General features: G+C 36.4%; 1 protein-coding gene across 1 annotated transcript in view; it reads left to right on the top strand.

Moving 5' to 3' along the window:
- The window catches only part of PCDH15 (protocadherin related 15), a 1,060,244-nt gene that overhangs the window by 637,160 nt on the left and 402,673 nt on the right, over window positions 1-20,411 (top strand). Inside the window, exons 9-10 of the mRNA XM_059881970.1 lie at window positions 12,830-12,938; window positions 18,343-18,455. Coding sequence (XP_059737953.1) covers window positions 12,830-12,938; window positions 18,343-18,455 — 222 coding nt within the window. The remainder of the gene's footprint in view (window positions 1-12,829; window positions 12,939-18,342; window positions 18,456-20,411) is intronic.

Raw genomic sequence — 20,411 nt, forward strand, 5'->3', positions numbered from 1 at the left:
TTATCAGGAAAGTACAATCATAGTTTTCAACAATAAGAATCAAAAGAACACCTAAGAATGCCCTATTTCATGAGAGTCGGCCAGTGCAATGTAGGTCCAAATGCTATACAAAGAGTTGTCTTAGTAAAGTTACAAAGAAGTAATATGAGATTGCTATATCCATTGAGACATTGGCCACCTCTCTTTTTTAAAATATAGAGAAAGAAATACAGGTCAGGAAGGCGGATAAATTGCCAAACAGGATTAGAAGAGTGTTGTTATTATTTTTTGCATAAATCTTTATTTTATATATATAATATAAAAGTCCTGAGTTTTTTTTATTTTCAGAATGAAGATTACCTAAAACTATTCTCACACATATCATGATTATATTTGTTTTCTGAGATCAGACCCAACAACTGCAACTGTTTTCTTTTTTTTTTAATCAAATACATCTTGTGCAAGTGTAATGGTATCCACACTTTGAATGTCAGTAGTGGAAAATAAGTACATTCTATGTAGAAGACATACTTGCTACTAAAGCAGGAATGGGAGAGAAAAAACTATTATGTTGAACTTCTGAAGAAAAATTGCAAAGTTTTGTGAATGCTTCCAGAGACTGTGTGGGCAAATATCAAGAATACCATTTGGAAAAGATTTATGAAGTATCTATCAGTGCCCTGCAGGAATCCGCATCCAAAGTTATCAACAGCTCCCCTGTTGTGGTTTAAAGTAGTAGTCTTTACTGCAAGGACAAAATAGATGTCTGAAAACAGGCCGGGTCATACTTTTTCAAGCATTAAAACTAAATGTCTCACTTCGTGCTTCCACAAAAAGAGCTAAATTCTTCCAGAGTCCTTCCTATGCTGTGGGTTTAAATGTCACTAATGGTTTAGTTTGTGGGGAAGCTCCCATTTTATTTGTGACTCAGGCAGTACCTGTATGAGTTGGGAAAGAATGCACGGGAAACCATGATCAAGGCTGTTGCTATGCGTGTGTTGCCAAGTGTCACGTACTATTTAGTGAGGCAGACATAAGCCCACCAAGACTATCTATCAAAAAATGAAACTTTATAAAGCATTGAAACCTTCAGTTCAGCTCAGTTCAGCGCTCAGTTGTGTCCGACTCTTTGCGACCCCATGAATCGCAGCACACCAGGCCTCCCTGGCTATCACTAACTCTCGGAGTTCACTCAAACTCACGTCCATCGAGTCGGTGATGGCATCCAGCCATCTGATCCTCTGTCATCCCCTTCTCCTCCTGCCCCCAATCCCTCCCAGCATCAGAGTCTTTTCCAATGAGTCAACTCTTCTTCAGTGAGGTGGCCAAAGTACTGGAGTTTCAGCTTTAGCATCATTCCTTCCAAAGAAATCCCAGGGCTGATCTCCTTCAGAATGCACTGGTTGGATCTCCTTGCAGTCCAAGGGAATCTCAAGAGTCTTCTCCAACACCACAGTTCAAAACCATCCATTCTTTGGTGCTCAGCTTTCTTCACAGTCCAACTCTCACATCCATACATGAACCACAGGAAAAACCATAGCCTTGACTAGATGGACCTTTGTTGGCAAAGTAATGTCTCTTATTTTTAATTTGCTATCTAGGTTTGTCATAACTTTCCTTCCAAGGAGTAAGCGTCTTTTAATTTCATGGCTGCAATCACCATCTGCAGTGATTTTGGAGCCCAAAAAAATAAAGTCTAACACTGTTTCCCCATCTATTTCCCATGAAGTGATGGGACCAGATGGCATGATCTTCGTTTTCTGAATATTGAGCTTTAAGCCAACTTTTTCACTCTCCTCTTTCACTTTCATCAAAACGCTTTTTAGTGCCTCTTCACTTTATGCCATAAGGGTGGTGTCATCTGCATATCTGAGGTTACTGATATTTCTCCCAGCAATCTTCATTCCAGATTGTGCTTCTTCCAGCCCAGCGTTTCTCATGATGTACTCTGCATAGAAGTTAAATAAGAAGGGTGGCAAAATACAGCCTTGACATACCCCTTTTCCTATTTGGAACCAGTCTGTTGTTCCATGTCCAGTTCTAACTGTTGCTTCCTGACCTGCATATAGGTTTCTCAAGAGGCAGGTCAGGTGGTCTGGTATTCCCATCTCTTTCAGAATTTTCCACAGTTTATTGTGATCCACACAGTCAAAGGCTTTGGCATAGTCAACAAAGCAGAAATAGATGTTTTCTGGAACCCTCTTGCTTTTTTGATGATCCAGTGGATGTTGGCAATTTGTTCTCTGGTTCCTCTGCCTTTTCTAAAACCAGCTTGAACATCTGGAAGTTCACGGTTCACGTATTGCTGAAGCCTGGCTTGGAGAATTTGGAGCATGACTTTACTAGCGTGTGAGATGAGTGCAGTTGTGCGGTAGTTTAAGCACTCTTTGGCATTGCCTTTCTTTGGGATTGGAATGAAAACTGACCTTTTCCAGTCCTGTGGCCACTGCTGAGTTTTCCAAATTTCCTGGCATATTGAGTGCAACTCTTTCACAGCATCATCTTCCAGGATTTGAAATAGCTCAAATGGAATTCCATCACCTCTACTAGCTTTGTTCATAGTGATGCTTTCTAAGGCCCACTTGACTTCACATTCCAGGATGTCTGGCTCTAGGTGAGTAATCACACCATCGTGATTATTTGGTTGTGAATATCTTTTTTGTACAGTTCTTCTGTGTATTCTTGCCATCTCTTCTTAATATCTTCTGCTTCTCTTAGGGCCATACCATTTCTGTCCTTTATTGAGCCCATCTTTGCATGAAATATTCCCTTGGTCTCTAATTTTCTTGAAGAGATCTCTAGTCTTTCCCACTCTGTTGTTCTCTATTTCTTTGCATTGACCCCTAAGGAAGGCTTTCCTATCTCTTCTTGCTATTCTTTGGAACTCTGCATTCAGATGCTTATATCTTTCCTTTTCTCCTTTGATTTTCGCTTCTCTTCTTTTCACAGCTATTTGTAAGGCCTCCCCAGACAGCCATTTTACTTTTTTCATTTCTTTTGCATGGGGATGATCTTGATCCCTGTCTCCTGTACAATGTCACGAACCTCAGTCCATAGTTCATCAGGCACTCTATCTATCAGATCTAGTCCTTTAAATCTATTTCTCACTTCCACTGTATAATCATAAGGCATTTGGTTTGTATTAATATTAGTGTATCCTGATGCACATTTCCATTTTTTGTCCAAATTTCTTTTTATTGTTCTATTTGTCAAGAAGAGACCTGCAGAATCTTTAGAAGTTTCTCTCATTATGGGTTAAGTAATACAGAATGACCTTCGGTTGAGACAGTGGGTATTTTTGGCAACAAGAGATGCTTCTTTTTCTTCACCCAATTTTTAATAACAAGAAACAGATCAAAAGTATATGGTATTTTGTTTTGCAAACCAACATCCAATAGGATAAGTTTAGCCTTATCAATTCTCCAGGCAAGAATAGTAGTGTGGAAGGGGAAGGTGGCCTTTCCCTTTTCCAGGGTATCTTCCCAACCCAGGGATTGAATCTGGATCTCCTGCATTGCAGGTGAATTCTTTACCATCTAAGCCACCAGAGAAGCCAGTTACTGTTAATAGTAACTATTATATGCCATGCTAAATTGCCTCCGTCATGTCGGACTCTTTGTGACCCTATGGACTGTAGCATGCCAGGCTCCTCTGTCCATGGGATTCTCCAGACAAGAATACTGAAGTGGGTTGCTATGCCCTCCTTTAGGGGATCTTCCCAATCCAGGGATCAAATCCACATCTACTGTGACTCCCGCATTGTAGACAGATTCTGTCCAACTGAGCCACTGGGGAAACCCCATCATATAATAGTAAATTAATATGCCAACTGTAAAGGGTCAGAGAAGGCAATGGCACCCCACTCCAGTACTTTTGCCTAGAAAATCCCATGGACGGAGGAGCCTGGTAGGCCACAGTCCATGGGGTTGCTGAGTCGGACATGACTGAGCAACTTCACTTTCACTTTTCCCTTTCATGCATTGGAGAAGGAAATGGCAACCCACTCCAGTGTTCTTGCCTGGAGAATCCCAGGGACGGGAAGCCTGGTGGGCTGCCGTCTATGGGGTCACACAGAGTTGGACACAACTGAAGCAACTTGGCACCAGCAGTAGCAGCAGCAACTGTAAATGATACAGGAAGGAAAGTTATGACCAACCTAGATAGCATATTGAAAAGCTGAGATATTACTTTGCCAACAAAGTTCTGTCTAGTCAAGGTTATGGTTTTTCCAGTAGCCATGTATGGATCTGAGAGTTGGACTGTGAAGAAAGCTGAGTGCTGAAGAATTGATGCTTTTGAACTGTGGTGTTGGAGAAGACTCTTGAGAGTCCCTTGGGCTGCAAGGAGATCCAACCAGTTCATTCTGAAGGAGATCAGTCCTGGGTGTTCTTTGGATGGAATGATGCTAAAGCTGAAACTCCACCTCATGCGAAGAGTTGACTCACTGGGAAAGACTCTGATGCTGGGAGGGATTGGGGGCAGGAGAAGGGGACGACAGATATGAGATGGCTGTATGGCATCACTGACTTGATGGACGTGAGTTTGAGTGAACTCGGGAGTTGGTTATGGACAGGGAGGCCTGGCGTGCTGCAATTCATGGAGTCGCAAAGAGTCGAACACGACTGAGAGACTGAACTGAACTGAACTGAACTGAAAGGATACAGTGTGTAGTTCACTTTTATAGTGAAAGTGAACGTGAAATGAAGTCGCTCTGTCATGTCCGACTCTTTGTGACCCCATGGACTGTAGCCTACCAGGCTCCTCCATCCATGGGATTTTCCAGGCAAAAGCACTGGCGTGGAGTACATTTCCTTCTCCAGGGGATCTTCTGAACCTGGTGATCGAACCCTGGTCTCCCGCATTGCAGGCAGACGCTTTAACCTCTGAGTTACCAGGGAAGCTCAAAAATGCTGGAAAATGCAATAATTATTTTTATATCCTTATATAGAATAAAGGTCTAATCAATATCTGAAATTAATATAAAAACACTGAATTCCATTTATTTTTTAAATCTTATTTTTTTTTTCTAATTCTGAATTAAAAATTCATTTTTCTTTGGCAGGCTCAACCCCCAATAAAATTTATCACCAGTCATTGTTTTTCTAAAATTTGTCTCTTTCTTTGGATGTTCCTATCAGATTTATTTTGCTATAATTATTTTCACAGAATTCATTCAATAGCCACAGTTTTCTCATTGGGTAAATGGTATTTGAGTATCTGCAATGTGTCAGACACAAAGTCAGGCACTAACAGTGAAAGGAATAATAATGATCCTTCTGTTTAATTTATTTTACTACTATCAGAAAGAAAATTATGCATAACTAAGGCATTTAAAAACTAATATTTAGTATTAACCTGAAATAGTCACTGCAAAGGACTGCAAAAGTTACTTTTTAAGCCAAGAAATGGTAGTAAATTTAAATTGATGTGAAATTAATTGATACAATTTAATGTAAATTAATGTTACTATTATACTCTTAGAAGGCTGAGTTAGTATTCATACTACATTTTGGAGCACACAGACTTTGGTCTTTCCAGCTGTGATGGCAGCATGCTTTCCTCTGCACTTCACTTCTCTATGACGTACAATGAACTAGGAAAGTAAGACTTCTGAGCAATAGACTGCTGAAGGTTAAAGCTATAGCCAGGACCATAATGAGGAAAGAACAATTATGTTTCTATTTGGAGAAGTTAGAAAAGAGGCTTTCTCTCAGAGTGTTAATCTTATTCATAAGTGAAAACATAGTTTTATTTAACACCTCTTTTATCTTGTTATTTTCCTGCTCATAAACCTGTACTAGGAAGGTCTGGATTGAAATGTCAGGTAGCTTTAGGTACTAGATTTATCTTTACCCATGACCATATTGAAATATTTGTAAAGACATAAAAAGAGATTAAAAGTGGCACCAACACTGGAAACAAGGAATCTAAGTCAGATTTGTGCAACAACAATGATAAGACTGCTGCTGTTTTGAAATAAAGAGTGAAAAACCCCACAGACAGGTAAAAATAGAAATTCAGCTTCCCACCACAGAAATATGGGAACTTCACAGTCATAAAGGCACCAAGCAATCAAAACACTGGTTGAGATACATGTGAATCCCAAGAAATATTCTGGAACATTGAAGAAGAATATTTTATATTCAAGATAAAAGGAAAAAAAATGTTATTAAGACAGATATTAAAAGAAACATGTTGTCTATTTTAAAGCTTTGAATTTCAAATAAAATAAGAAATGAAATATATAAATCATGAGATTAATGGTGAAATAAAGCTACTGTTAGAGTAGAAAGTAGAACTGGAATAATAAAACTAACTTCATGAACCATTTCTCTGTCACAAGTAATGGGGTTTGAGAGTATTTTAACCATGGCAGAATTTCTTTCAGAATCGGAGCCAATCCTCCCAATCTATGCTTTTTGACTAATTTATGGAATGTTCTAAATCCTTTGTTGTCATTTCAACAATTTTCATACCATCTTCACCAGGGGTGGATTCCATATTAAGAAACCAATTTCTTTGCTTATCCATAAGAAGCAACTCTTAATTTGTTATGGCTGGTTTAATCGTCTATCCAGACCAAAAACATTCTTCATATTAGCAATAAGAATGTTTTGCTTTCTAATCATTCATATGTTCACAAAATTAACATTTTGAATTTCCTTGAAGAACTTTTCCTTTGCATTCATGACATGGCTAGCTGTTTGGCCAAAGAAACCTTGCTTCCAACCTATCTTGGCTTTCCACCTTCACTAAGTGTAATCATTTCTATCTTTTGTTCTGAAGTGAGAGATTTCCATTCTTCCTTCTACTTAAACACTTAGATCCGTTGTAGGGTTATTAATTGGCTTAAGTTCAACAGTGTTGTGTATCACAGAATTAGGAAGCCCAAGATGAGTGAGAAAGGTCAGGGAACAAACTGGTTGTGGGGCAGTCAGAACACATACACCATTTATTAATTAAGTTGCACCATTTACTGTATGGGCACAGTTCCTGGGGCTCCAAAACAGCTGCAGTAGTAACAGTAAAGACTATTGATTGCAGAACACTGTAACAAGCATAGTGATAGTGAAAATGTCTGAGATACTGTAAGGATTACCAAAATATGATACAGAGACAAAAAGTGAACAAATGATTTTGGAAAAATGGTTCTGATAGACTTGTTTGACACGGGTTTACTTCAAAGTTCCAATTTGTAAAAGATGCAGTGTTTGTGAAGTACAGTGAGGCAAAGTGCCATAAAATGAGATATGCCTGTACTCAGAAAATTTCTGATTTACTATTTAATTTCAAGATACAAGCAAATTTCGGTAAGACCAATAAAGAAAAACCATAAAGGAACCAAACACTAGGTAGAGCTCAGATTTCTGATCCACAGAAACAAAACTGGATAACAATGGAGTCAAGTTTATGAACAGAGAAAGTTAGTGAAATGGAGAACATAATACTCAGTCAATACTTTCCATTCAGCCATTAACATTCTCATATATACAAGTATTCACATTTTCTCACTGAAAAAAATTCAAGGACATATGTCAGTTGACTGGTCAATAAAAGTAAAGATTTTAAAAATAAGTAAATCATGATATAAGTATTTAGATATGTGTATTAAAACAAAAAATAGAATACAAATCAATAAAAATGTAATTTAATATTTTAAATATATGTGCAACTGAATGTAGGAATATAAAATAATTTTTTTCAAAATAATTCTTAAAGGAAATGAAAAAAATATACTGTTGTTCTCAATTCTCAAATTAACTAATACAATTATGTAAAGTTTAAAAATAAAATCAATCAATGCAAAAAAAAAAAAAGAAAGAAACAAATAGTCATCAGTGAGTGAAAAAAAAAAAAAGTGTAGCATTTTTGGATCGCAGCCATTCTGACTGGTGTGAAATGGTACCTCATAGTGGTTTTGATTTGCATTTCTCTGATAATGAGTGATGTTGAGCATCTTTTCATGTGTTTGTTAGCCATCTGTATGTCTTCTTTGGAGAAATGTCTATTTAGTTCTTTGGCCCATTTTTTGATTGGGTCACTTATTTTTCTGGAGTTGAGCTGTAGGAGTTGCTTGTATATTTTTGAGATTAGTTGTTTGTCAGTTGCTTCATTTGCTATTATTTTCTCCCATTCTGAAGGCTGTCTTTTCACCTTGATGGATTCATTTTGATATTTGGCAAAACTAATACAATTATGTAAAGTTTAAAAATAAAATTTAAAAAAAAAGTGTAGCATTTTTGAAGTATGTGTGTGTGTATCTGTATGTGTGTGTGTTTAAGACTGGGAAGTAGATGTATGATAAATTAGAGATTTGTCACAAACCTGCTTGTCCGTGCAGGAGATGTAAAAGATGTGGGTTTGATGCCTGGGTCAGGAAGATCCCCTGGAGAAAAGCATGGCAACCCACTACAATATTCTTGCCTGGAGAATCCCATGGACAGAAAAGCCTGGGAGGCTATAGTCCATAGGGTTGCACATAGTCAGACATGACTGAAGTGACTTAACACGCAAAATAATATAAGCAACTTCGACGTACAACTATACAGTATAACTATAACATTAGTGGAAGTTGCATATCATTGCAAATTGTGTTTTTGAAAAGCAGATGCATTGGTTTAGAACAGTGGTTATAACGCGGGGTAAAAATAATCAACAAACTTTAGATATATGCAAAGTGGTGAAATATCACTGTGAAAATATACAGATAGATAGATGCTAGATATATAGATAATTCTAATAGAAAATACCTCAAACTAGTAACAGTGGTTATTAGTGGGTTGTAGAGTTTTAAATATTATTTGTTTCTGTGATCACATAAAAAGTTCAGAGTAATTGACTTGGCCCATGCCACCCACCTTTTCAATATATTTTAAAATATTCACAAGGAGGAGAATATTTCAAAACATATGACACTTTTTCAAACAATTTGATATTTCTGACGTTTGAAAAGAGCACAAGTAATTAAAGAAAAACAGAAACGGTAGCTTAGTTTCTTAAGGAAAGACATTGAGTATATATGTGTCTATATGAGAGTATTGTGAGCATCTTAGACTTGTTTGTCCTTTCTCTATTAGTTAACATATAGTTAACAGACAAGAAGCTGGCTCAGTTCAGTTCAGTTCAGTCGCTCAGTCGTGTCCAGCTCTTTGCAACCCATGGACTGCAGCATGCCAGGCCTCCCTGTCCATCACCAACTCCTGGAGTTTACTCAAACTCATGTCCATTGAGTTGGTGATGCCATCCAACCATCTCATCCTCTGTCATCCCCTTCTCCTCCTGTTTTCAATCTTTCCCAGTATCAGGCTCTTTTCCAATGAGTCAGCTCTTCGCATCAGGTGTCCAAAGTATCGGAGTTTCAGCTTCAATATCAGTCCTTCCAATGAATATTCAGGACTGATCTCCTTTAGGATGGACTGGTTGGATCTCCTTGCAGTCCAAGGGACTCTCAAGAGTCTTCTCCAACACCATAGTTCAAAGGCATCAGTTCTCCTGTGTTCAGCTTTCTTTATAGTCCAACTCTCACATCCATACCTGACTACTGGAAAAACCATAGCCTTGACTAGATGGACCTTTGTTGGCAAAGTAATGTCTCTGCTTTTTAATATGCTGTCTAGGTCAGCATAACTTTTCTTCCAAAGAGTAAGTGTATTTTAATTTCATGGCTTCAGTCACCATCTGCAGTGATTTTGGAGCCCCAAAAAATAAGTCTGCCACTGTTTCCCCACCTATTGGCCACGAAGTGACGGGACCGGCTGCCATGATTTTAGTTTTCTGAATGTTGAGTTTTAAACCAACTTTTTCATTCTCCTCTTTCACTTTCATTAAGAGGCTCTGGAAACTAGCTAAATATTTTCAAAAACTTCTGAGAAAATGGTGTACTTAAATATAATAAGAGATGAGAATAAAAATGTCCACAAATTGACTTTGACATTGCTGTTAATAATTGTGTAGTGAATTTTCTTTCATGTAGTCTATATCTTACTTTTTTGTTAAAGGGAGAGTATAACAAATTTAAATTCCAATTGGATATTTAAGTAGTTTTTAAGAAGGGTATTGAAAAGAGAAGTTTCTAAGTGCAAAGAGCACATCAAATTTAATGAAAGTAATTTAATAATAAATGATAAGTTCAATTATTTAGGTATTAAATGATATAATTTGTTAAAATTTCAAATCAGTTAATTATCAGTGCTAGAATATATTTATAGTTGATGGTGAAGTTTTTACTATTTTAACATAACTATTCTCTTTCTAAATGCTATAAAATTATTCAATTAAAATACAGACCACAATCTAAGCAATCATGAGTCCACTATCATATACATAGGAAGGTGAATCTTAGAATCAGTCAAAATTAAGAATTATAATAATTAAAGATAATAAGCCAGAGATACTACTAGTCATTCTATGAGCTCAGTTTACCTCTCCAAAGTTGTGTCTGAATATATTTGTTTTCAGGGAAAACTTTCTATAGATCATTCTTGGAGATTTTTATAATGTCTTGATTTAATTTAAAACACTTAAGCTGTTTCAGTATAATATTATATGTATATATATATATATATATATATATATCATGTGAATATATCACTCAAATGCTGAGTTGAAGGATATTTAAATTTTAAACAGGGTCTTTTAAACAGCATCTCAAGTCTGAAGATTTTACTAAGTAGAGAGTGAAAGAAAAATTGTGGGGTGTTCCTGGTGGCTCAGGTGGTAAAAAATCCACCTGCAACACAGGAGACTTGGATTCAAGCCCTGGGTTGGGTAGATACCCTGGAGCAGGGCAGTGGCAACCCACTCCAGTATTCTTTCCTGGAGAATATCCAAGGACAGAGGAGCCTGGTAGGTTGCAGTTTACGGGGTTGCAAAGAGTCAAACACGATTGAATGACTAAGCACAGCACGACACACACCACATTGGGTGAGAACAACAGTGGTCAAATGGATTTAATGTAGTAATGTTGATATTGATTTAACATTTTCATGGTTCTAAATCCACATTTAAAGAAATGAATAGAGTGTAAGTTATCCCTGGATTCTCAGGAGGCACAGTGGGAAAGAATCCACCTGGTCTAAATCCACCTGTAGGAGATTTAAGAGAGGTGGGTTTGATCCTTGGGTCAGCTCCCTGGAGAAAAAAATGACAACCCACTCCAGTATTCTTGCCTGGAGAATCCCATGGACAGAGGAGCCTGGTGGGCTACTGTCCACGCAGTCACAGAGAGTCAGACATGACTGGGCACGTGGACACACACAGAAGTTATCCCCACAAAGAGCTCTTTATTTTTAGGAAAATACTGATAGCATTTAGACCACTGAGAACCCATTAGAAAAATGATTTGGACAGAGCCCCTAAGATGTATGTGAGCTCTAAATTATTGGTCAATGTTTACCTTCAATTATTAAAATTCCCGTAAACCTAATATAACTTAATAACATAACATTAAGTTTTGTGCATAACAATTAATATCATTGCTTTTTTGGTTTCATTTAGAATGCCAGAACTATACATTTCTGCTGAGATTAGAAACTACAGATTTTGTACAAGAGTGAATGATACATTTCAAGGTTATGTTAGTTGAGAAGGAATAATATATAAGAGCCTTGCAGCGATTCCTTAGAATGTGTATGAGATACTGAGACACACTCTATTTCCATTCAGAATTACTATTATATATTTGGACTGAGAGTTCCACAAACTTAAAGCAGTATTTTCTAAATTGTGTTCTAAGGGTGTTAGTTCAAGAAGATGTTAATAAATGATTCTAGAAAATGTACAAATAATGCTCCTTTCTTAGACAGTTGTTAGGCAAATTAATGCACTTAAATCTCTGAAACAACCTGTAGTAGAATGAATTAACATTTTTTAAATGTTATTTAATATGGTGTTTCCCAAACTTATCTCTGCAAAGTAAATGTTTGTCTTTCCAGCATACCTATTATAATCTAGCACAGGGTTAGCAAAATACATCCTATTCGCCATCTGTTTTTGTAAATAAAGTACTATTGCAACACAGTCATGTCTACTGGTTGCTTTTGTTACAATGGCAGGCTTGAGTAGCTATAACAGAGACTGCATGGCCAGCAAAGCCTAAGCATATTTATTATCTGGTCCTGATAGCAAAACTTGATGCCACTGGACATCAGAAATGCATTATATCTTTAAACAAAATATTCTTGCAGATAAGAATAATATCTGTCCATGGGATTTTCCAGGCAAGAGTACTGGAGTGGGTTGCCATTGCCTTCTCTGATAATATATATAGCTATATATAACATGTATATCATATATAATTATATGTATATAAGGTATAATTATATGTATATAAGTTACATGTATATACCTACATGATATATCATTAAGTTTAACTATATGAAACATACAATTGATTTCTATTGACTTAAACATAAAATTTTAAAACATTTATTTTAATGTAATTTATGTGAAACTTTAAGTCATCATTTAGGGAGAAAAGTATATAAATATATTTACAAATCTTGTCTAAAGCCAAAAACAAATACTATACTTGATAACCTTATATGTTTGATTAAATTATTAAGGAAAGATTTAAAATTTATTAATATACTTCTTCCTTGCTCTCCTTTTAGGAGAAATCTGTGATATAAAGCCCTGTGTACAAAGTAACTAAGTCTTTTCATTTGACTTTGAGGGCATCTTGCTCCCCTTTCAGATTCAAAACTAACTAATTTGTGGTATTAAATTACACATTTTGAAATCTGACTTTACTCATTCAGGTGTTATCTAGCTGTCCAGACAACAATATCTGAGTGTCAGTTCTCTCTGAAGTAATAAAACTGAACTAAACTCTCTGATTCTTTTTTTCCAGGAAGAACTGAACCCCATCATTGTTACGCCACCCATCCAAGCCATTGATCAGGACCGGAATATCCAGCCACCTTCAGATAGGCCAGGCATCCTCTATTCCATCCTTGTTGGTTTGTATAGTCTAACATTTTACATTCTCAGCTATAGCTCTAAAATTGTGTAGGAAAAATAAGTTTCTTTTTTTTTTTAAGTTCAATAACAAAGATTTTGTTTTTAGAAATTTTATTGAAATTATTTTTATATGTAAATAAATTGTAAGATAACCATTCAAAAATACTTTTTTCCCTTAGAATCAGTCTCAATGAAATGAGAACAATAAGTAGAAACACTTTTATTGAGGAGGCAAAACAACTTCAAAATAGTATGCAGTCTGCTGTTGGTAGTTTTCTCTGTATCAGCTCACAAAGAATTCTCTAAGAAAAAATTGAAAAATCAATTTAAAAGCTTACATTTTTTGTTCTACTAGTATTTTATCATTGGTTGGGTACCATTGCCATTACATAATTCTAAAAATAGTGATTCCATTACATAATTCTGAAAAGTATGGGACAATTAAATAAGAGCTATTGGAGCCAACAAGAAGAAAGATTACACATTATACCCTTTGGGGAAATTTTCCTTGAAGAATTTCAGAGAAGTCATTTTAATCCATTCTTGTGCATATCTGTTAGTCATACCAAAAGCAAAACTGACAAGAATCTCATTATGTCACTTTTCTTAAACTGCTTTTGCTAAAATATGGATGTAGCTGTTTTGCATGATTTATAGTATCCAGAGAGATACACCCATCTAAAACAAACAACACATCTCTTAATGAAGAAGAGACACTTTTGAAGTATGTTTCAAAGTAACTATTGAATGGAATTTAACTTTATCCTCAACCCCTTCCCACCGGACAGATGGATATTTTAATCACCTAGAGATGCCACACAGATTTCAAAATATAATGTTATAGCATACTTAGAAATACTGTCCATAGAGAAAATTCAAGAAATTCTGTTTCAAGTCTTTGGTGTCTAGAACTACACATGTATTATAAGTAAGTTGTAGAGATTAGACTATTAAAGTTTTTTTAAAAGTGCTTATGAACACAAGCATAAGTCTGTTTTAAGTCTTTAGGGGGGTGACATGGTGGCTTACTTGGTAAAGAGCCAACTTTACCTGTAATGAAGGAGACCCAAGTTCAATCCCTGGGTGGGGCAGAATCCCTGGAGAAGGAAATGGCAGCCCACTCCAAAATTCTTGTCTGGAGAATCCATGGACAGAGGAGCCTGTTGGGCTACAGTCCACGGGGTCACAAAGAATTGGACATGACTGAGTGACTAACACTTTCTTTCACTTTCAAGTTGACATACATAAAAGGAAATAGGCGCTTTTTTTTTTTTCCCCCATTAACTAAGGACTTGATAGTATGGCAATTACTATGCTAGATGATGTAGATATGAACATGAGGGAGAACTGGTCTATGTTGGGCAGGAATACACTCTATGGATAAAAATGTCAGAAGATACATTAAAATACATGGTTTTAAAAAAAGCATGATTTTAAATACTACAAGTAAAGTATGAACCACATGTCACGTGATCTCATGGGAAGAGATAACTAAAGATATCTATGAAATTGCTTAGAAAGAGTTATTTTAGCAGAAAAACTATAGTTTTCAAGTATAAAATGGGATAAAAATGACTTGGATAATGCAGCAAGTGAAAAGTTCCAAGTGTTAAATTTAAAGATAATTATAATATAATTTCATTACTTGGTTATTGCGTCTTGCCATGCAGTTTTGTAAGGCCGTTAAATTTACAGCTGTTTTAACTTCAGTTCAGTTCAGTATCTCAGTCATGTCCGACTCTTTGCGACCCCATAAATTGCAGAACGCCAGGCCTTCCTGTCCATCACCAACTCCCAGAGTTCACCCAAACTCATGTGCATCGAGTCAGTGATGCCATCCAGCCATCTCATCCTCTGTCGTCCCCTTCTCCTCCTGCCCCCAACCCCTCCCAGCATCAGAGTCTTTTCCAATGAGTCAACTCTTCACATGAGGTGGCCAAAGTATTGGAGTTTCAGCTTTAGCATCATTCCTTCCAAAGAACACCCAAGGACTGATCTCCTTTAGAATGGACTGGTTGGATCTCCTTGCAGGCCAAGGGACTCTCAAGTCTTCTCCAACACGACAGTTCAAAAGCATTTTCCTTTTCCCTTACTGATACTTTATGATGAGCCACAGGTAGAAAAGATATGCCCACTCTCACATTAGAATAGAATGCATCCACATTTTCATCTATTACTAGCACTTCCATTGCTTTATTGCTTATTGAACATAAACACCTTCTCCATTTGTGGTCTACTTGAATATACTGTATGAAAAATAGATAAATTTTTATCATTTTCTGTGTGACTCTACTATTAAGTAAATGCTCCTAACAAAAAATCCATTTTCCCCTAATTTTGCAGATGATTCCTTTATCATATACTTAATTTTCATGTGCAATTTTGACTATTTCTGAATTTTTAAGCTTAACTGGCATCATTTTTCTCCCCTTACATAAGCCCAGGAAATTTTTATTTCTTGTTGAAGCAGAGGACTATAGCAATTAACACAGTTTTGAATATAATTTACATCTTTAAACCTGGAGTTGAATAAAGCTCTGTCTGACATTGTCTCTTTGACCTTGGACAAATTACTTAATATTGCAAATCTCCTAAGTCTTCCCGGGTACAATGAGAATAATTTACAGTGGTATCGATGATTATTTATGTAAAGCACTTAAGGGCTTTCCAGGTAGGTTAGATGGTAAAGAATTGGCTTGCAATGCAGGATACCCAGGTTTGATCCCTGGCTTGGGAAGATCCCTTGGAGAAGGGAATGGATACCCACTCCAGTATTCTTGCCTGGGAAATTCTATGGACAGAGGAACCTGCTGGGCCATGGTCCATGGGGTTGCAAAGAGGGACACAACTGAGCAACTAACAAACACACATAAAGCTCTTAGAACAATATTCAGTTCAGTTCAGTAGCTCAGTCATGGCCGATTCTCTGCGACCCCATGAATCGCACCACCGCAGACATCTCTGTCCATCACCAACTCCCGGAGTTCACCCAAACTCATGTCCATCAAGTCAGTGATGCCATCCAGCCATCTCATCCTCTGTCATCCCCTTCTCCTCCTGCCCCCAATCCCTCCCAGCATGAGGTTCTTTTCCAATGAGTCAACTTTTCGCATGAGATGGCCAAAGTATTGGTGTTTCAGCTTTAGCATCATTCCTTCCAATGAACACCCAGGACTGATCTCCTTTAGAATGGACTGGTTGGATCTCTTTGCAGGCCAAGGGACTCTCAAGAGTCTTCTTCAACACGACATTTCAAAAACATCAATTTTTCGGCACTCTATTTTCTTCACAGTCCAACTTTCACATCTATACATGACCACTGGGAAAACCATAGCCTTGACTAGATGGACCTTTGTTGGCAAAGTAACACCTCTACTTTTGAAGATGCTGTCTAGGTTGGTCATAACTTTCCTTCCAAGGAGTAAGGGTCCCTTAAATTCATGGCTGCAATTACCATCTGCAGTGATTTTGGAGCCCAGAAAATAAAGTCTGCCACTGTTTCCACTGTTTCTCCATCTATTTCCCATGAAGTGATGGGACAAGATGCCATGATCTTTGTTCTCTGAATGCTGAGGTTTAAGCCAACTTTTTCACTCTCCTCATTCACTTTCATCAAGAGGCTTTTTAGTTCCTCTTCACTTTCTGCCATCAGGGTGGTGTCATCTGCATATCTGAGGTGATTGATATTTCTCCCAGCAATCTTGATTCCAGCTTGTACTTCTTCCAGTCCAACATTTCTCCTGATGTACTCTGCATATAAGTTAAATAAACAGGATGACAATATACAGCCTTGACATACTCCTTTTCCTATTTGGAACCAGTCTCTTGTTCCATGTCCAGTTCTAACTGTTGCTTCCTGACCTGCATATAGGTTTCTCAAGAGGCAGATCAGGTGGTCTGGTATTCCCATCTCTTTCAGAATTTTCCACAGTTCATTGTGATCCACACAGTCCAAGGCTTTGGCATGGTCAATAAAGCAGAAATAGACGTTTTTCTGGAACTCTCTTGCTTTTTCCATGATCCAGCGGATGTTGGCAATTTGATCTCTGGTTCCTCTGCCTTTTCTAAAACCAGACTGAACATCTGGAATTTCACAGTTCACGTATTGCTGAAGCCTGGCTTGGAGAATTTTGAGCATTACTTTACTAGCATGTGAGATGACTGCAGTTGTGCGGTAGTTCGAGCATTCTTTGGCATTGCCTTTCTTTGGGATTGGAGTGAAAACTGACCTTTTCCAGTCCTGTGTCCACTGCTGAGTTTTCCAAATTTGCTGGCATATGGAGTGCAGCACTTTCACAGCATCATCTTCCAGGATTTGAAATAGCTCAACTGGAATTCCATCACCTCTACTAGCTTTGTTCGTAGTGATGCTTTCTAAGGCCCACTTGACTTCACATTCCAGAATGTCTGGTTCTAGGTGAGTGACCACACCATCATGATTATCTTGGTCATGAAGATCTTTTTTGTACAGTTCTGTGTATTCTTGCCACCTCTTCTTAATATCTTCTGCTTCTTAGAGGTCCATACCATTTCTGTATGGACCTTTATCGAGCCCATCTTCACATGAAATGTTCCCTTGGTATTTCTAATTTTCCTGAAGAGATCTCTAGTCTTTCCCATTCCTTTGTTTTCCTCTATTTCATAGCACAATGTAGGATTTAATAATTGGCAGTCATGTTGTATTTTATTCTTATCTTTATCATTAAGCCAAATGCGTATATTCCACAATTATATGATTTGACTTACACTTTGTGTTCATTTTGAGAAAAAGAATGTTGTACTATACAAAGGAAGATGATACAATTTAAGAAAAATTCAGTTCACTAAAATGGCTGAATTTTAGAAATATCCTCTCTAGACAGTAAAGTAAATAAAAATATTTTATTTAATATTTAATGTTTTTTATTTAAAGTGGTTGATATAATTAGATGAATACTTATTTTAAGAAACATGTTTGTCCAGCTGTAATAGAATATTCTCATTTTAATATTCAAGCAACTTGATATTTAGTACAAATTACTAGTCATCTTTTGCTGTATGTTGAAAGACCATGCAGATTATAATTAAAATATATGTACCATTAAAATACAATTTTATAATTCAAAATTTATTATCAATGAACTTAATATCTCTTTTATGTAATGAAGCTTCAAATTAAAGATTTCACTTAATAAAAGGTATTTGGCAAATCATCCAAACAAGAAGTAATGTCATCCCCTTATTCATAAACCAACTAGAGATAAACCACATTTTCATCTGTTTTCCTTAGACGCATAATTTTGAAACTTAATTTACTAATGAATTTGTGAATTTGTTCCTCAGTTAATGAAAAGAGATAGATAAAGCAGATACACATATTACTTATTGTTCTCTATTGTGTGCTGAAATGTCAATGTCTTTCAGGGACTCCTGAGGATTACCCACGATTTTTTCATATGCATCCTAGGACTGCAGAACTTAGTCTCCTGGAGCCAGTAAATAGAGACTTTCACCAGAAATTTGATTTGGTTATTAAGGTAAATTTACCGAATTGCTTAATGTTCTTGTGTTTATAAATATAACTAATGTTCTAATGTTTTTGTGTTTATCAACAAATTCTGTAGCAACTACTGTAGGGGCTTTTATACTATAAAAATGAAAATTAATTTGAACTGCAATTAGCCAATTTTTCTTTAAAATGGTGAAGTGCAACAGTTAGAATACATGGTGCTGCTTTTTTTCTTTAACATAACTTTATATATTAAACTGCTATTCAAATACTGAATATTTTTATATGTAATAAATACCCTAATCAAAGGTATATGATTTACATACTATAATTTATCACATCTTCTAACATTTAGTTTAGGTTTTGATTTTTGGTTTTTGTCTGTTTGTTTCACCAAGTGGATTTAGCTTTTAACCACAAATTCTTAACCAATGAATATATTTTAAAAGTACCTGGATTTATATATACATATATTTTTTTTATTTTAATGGGGGCTTCCTTGGCAACTCAGATGGTAAAGAATCAGGCTGCAATGCAGGAGACCCAGGGTTCAATCCCTGGGTTGGGAAGATCCCCTAGAGAAGGGAATGGCAACCCACTCCAGTAGTCTTGCCTGGAGAATTCCATGAACAGAGGAGCTTGGTAAAATACAGTCTATGTGGTGGCAAAGAGTCGGACACAACTGAGCGACAATGTGTTATGCTTTGTCTTCTTTGTCCAGAAATTATTTTAATATATGTCTCATTATTTTTTTAATCTGAAAGAGGATCCTAGACCACAAAAATTTTCAAAGCTAAGAGAATTTATTTGGCTTACAGTTTTGGTTTAATATCTACTATATTGCAATAAAACCATTAAAAAGGTACTGTGGAAACCCATATGATGTGTTAGTTAGTTCTTAAAGACTTTACTGAGAAGGTAAGACTTGAGCTGCCTAACAAAGGAAGAATATGAATTTACCTAGTAGAGATAGGGCCTGGGAGAAGAGCATTCTAAGTAAAAGAACAAATATAAGGAAGGATATGCAGTAAATCTAGTGTATGTTGTCCGACTTTTTCACGGCTATGCATACGAAAAATAGATATGCAGCCCTGTGACATTAAAAATGTTTTTAAAGTGTTAAAAGAAAGTAAGGGAAGGAAGCTTACTGAGCACGTATGTCATATATGTTTTATGTATATTTTTCATTGAGTTGTAGTCACAATCTTAGTACTTTGCTTATTGGTACAAGTATGAAAACTAAAGTTCAGATAGCAAGTGACTGAATCAGAATTACATCATTAATAAGCAGCAGGATTGAAATTCAAATTTAAGTTTATCTAAGCTAAAGCCATACTTATTTTACTTCACGAAGATGCAGCTGCTTAGAAATGGCTGTCTGGGTTTAATTATCTGTCAGAGCAACTGCAAACAGTAATACAGAGATACATTTGATTTTAGCTCAAATTAGGACATATTTTGTTGGCCCAATTATATTACACACACTCTAGATTCTGTATTTGTTTAGTGTTTCTTTGTCCGTGAAGAACGTTGATCTAGAAGGAGGAGAAATCATATAATATAAGCTGATAAATCAAATACATCAACTGCTAACAGGAAGGAAATGTAAAACTCACTAACAAAGCACAGATTAAGGGCATTTAAATTAATCTGGGGACTCAGGGAAGATTTTCTGGAGATTACCCCAAGCTAAATTTTGCTGTATTGGACAGATTTGGCTAATGAATAAAACTGGGAAATGTGTTTGAACATAAGGAAGAACAGAAGTGAAATCTTGGAGGCATGACATACCAGGCTACAAGCAGTTAACAGGGAAGTGAGGTACAGAGCAGGAGCAGGGAGAAAACCTTGTGTGCAACTGCAATTTCCTTAGATCTCATTCAGGAGGAGTTTGGGAGTCATTCAACAAAGAAAGACTTCTTTTACCGTTTGTTTGAAATAGTGATGGATGAGATTCACCTTGCACAATTTTAATTATCATTGG

The sequence above is a fragment of the Bos taurus genome, chromosome 26 (assembly GCF_002263795.3).
Source record: "Bos taurus isolate L1 Dominette 01449 registration number 42190680 breed Hereford chromosome 26, ARS-UCD2.0, whole genome shotgun sequence".
NCBI classification, from domain to species: Eukaryota; Metazoa; Chordata; class Mammalia; order Artiodactyla; family Bovidae; genus Bos; species Bos taurus.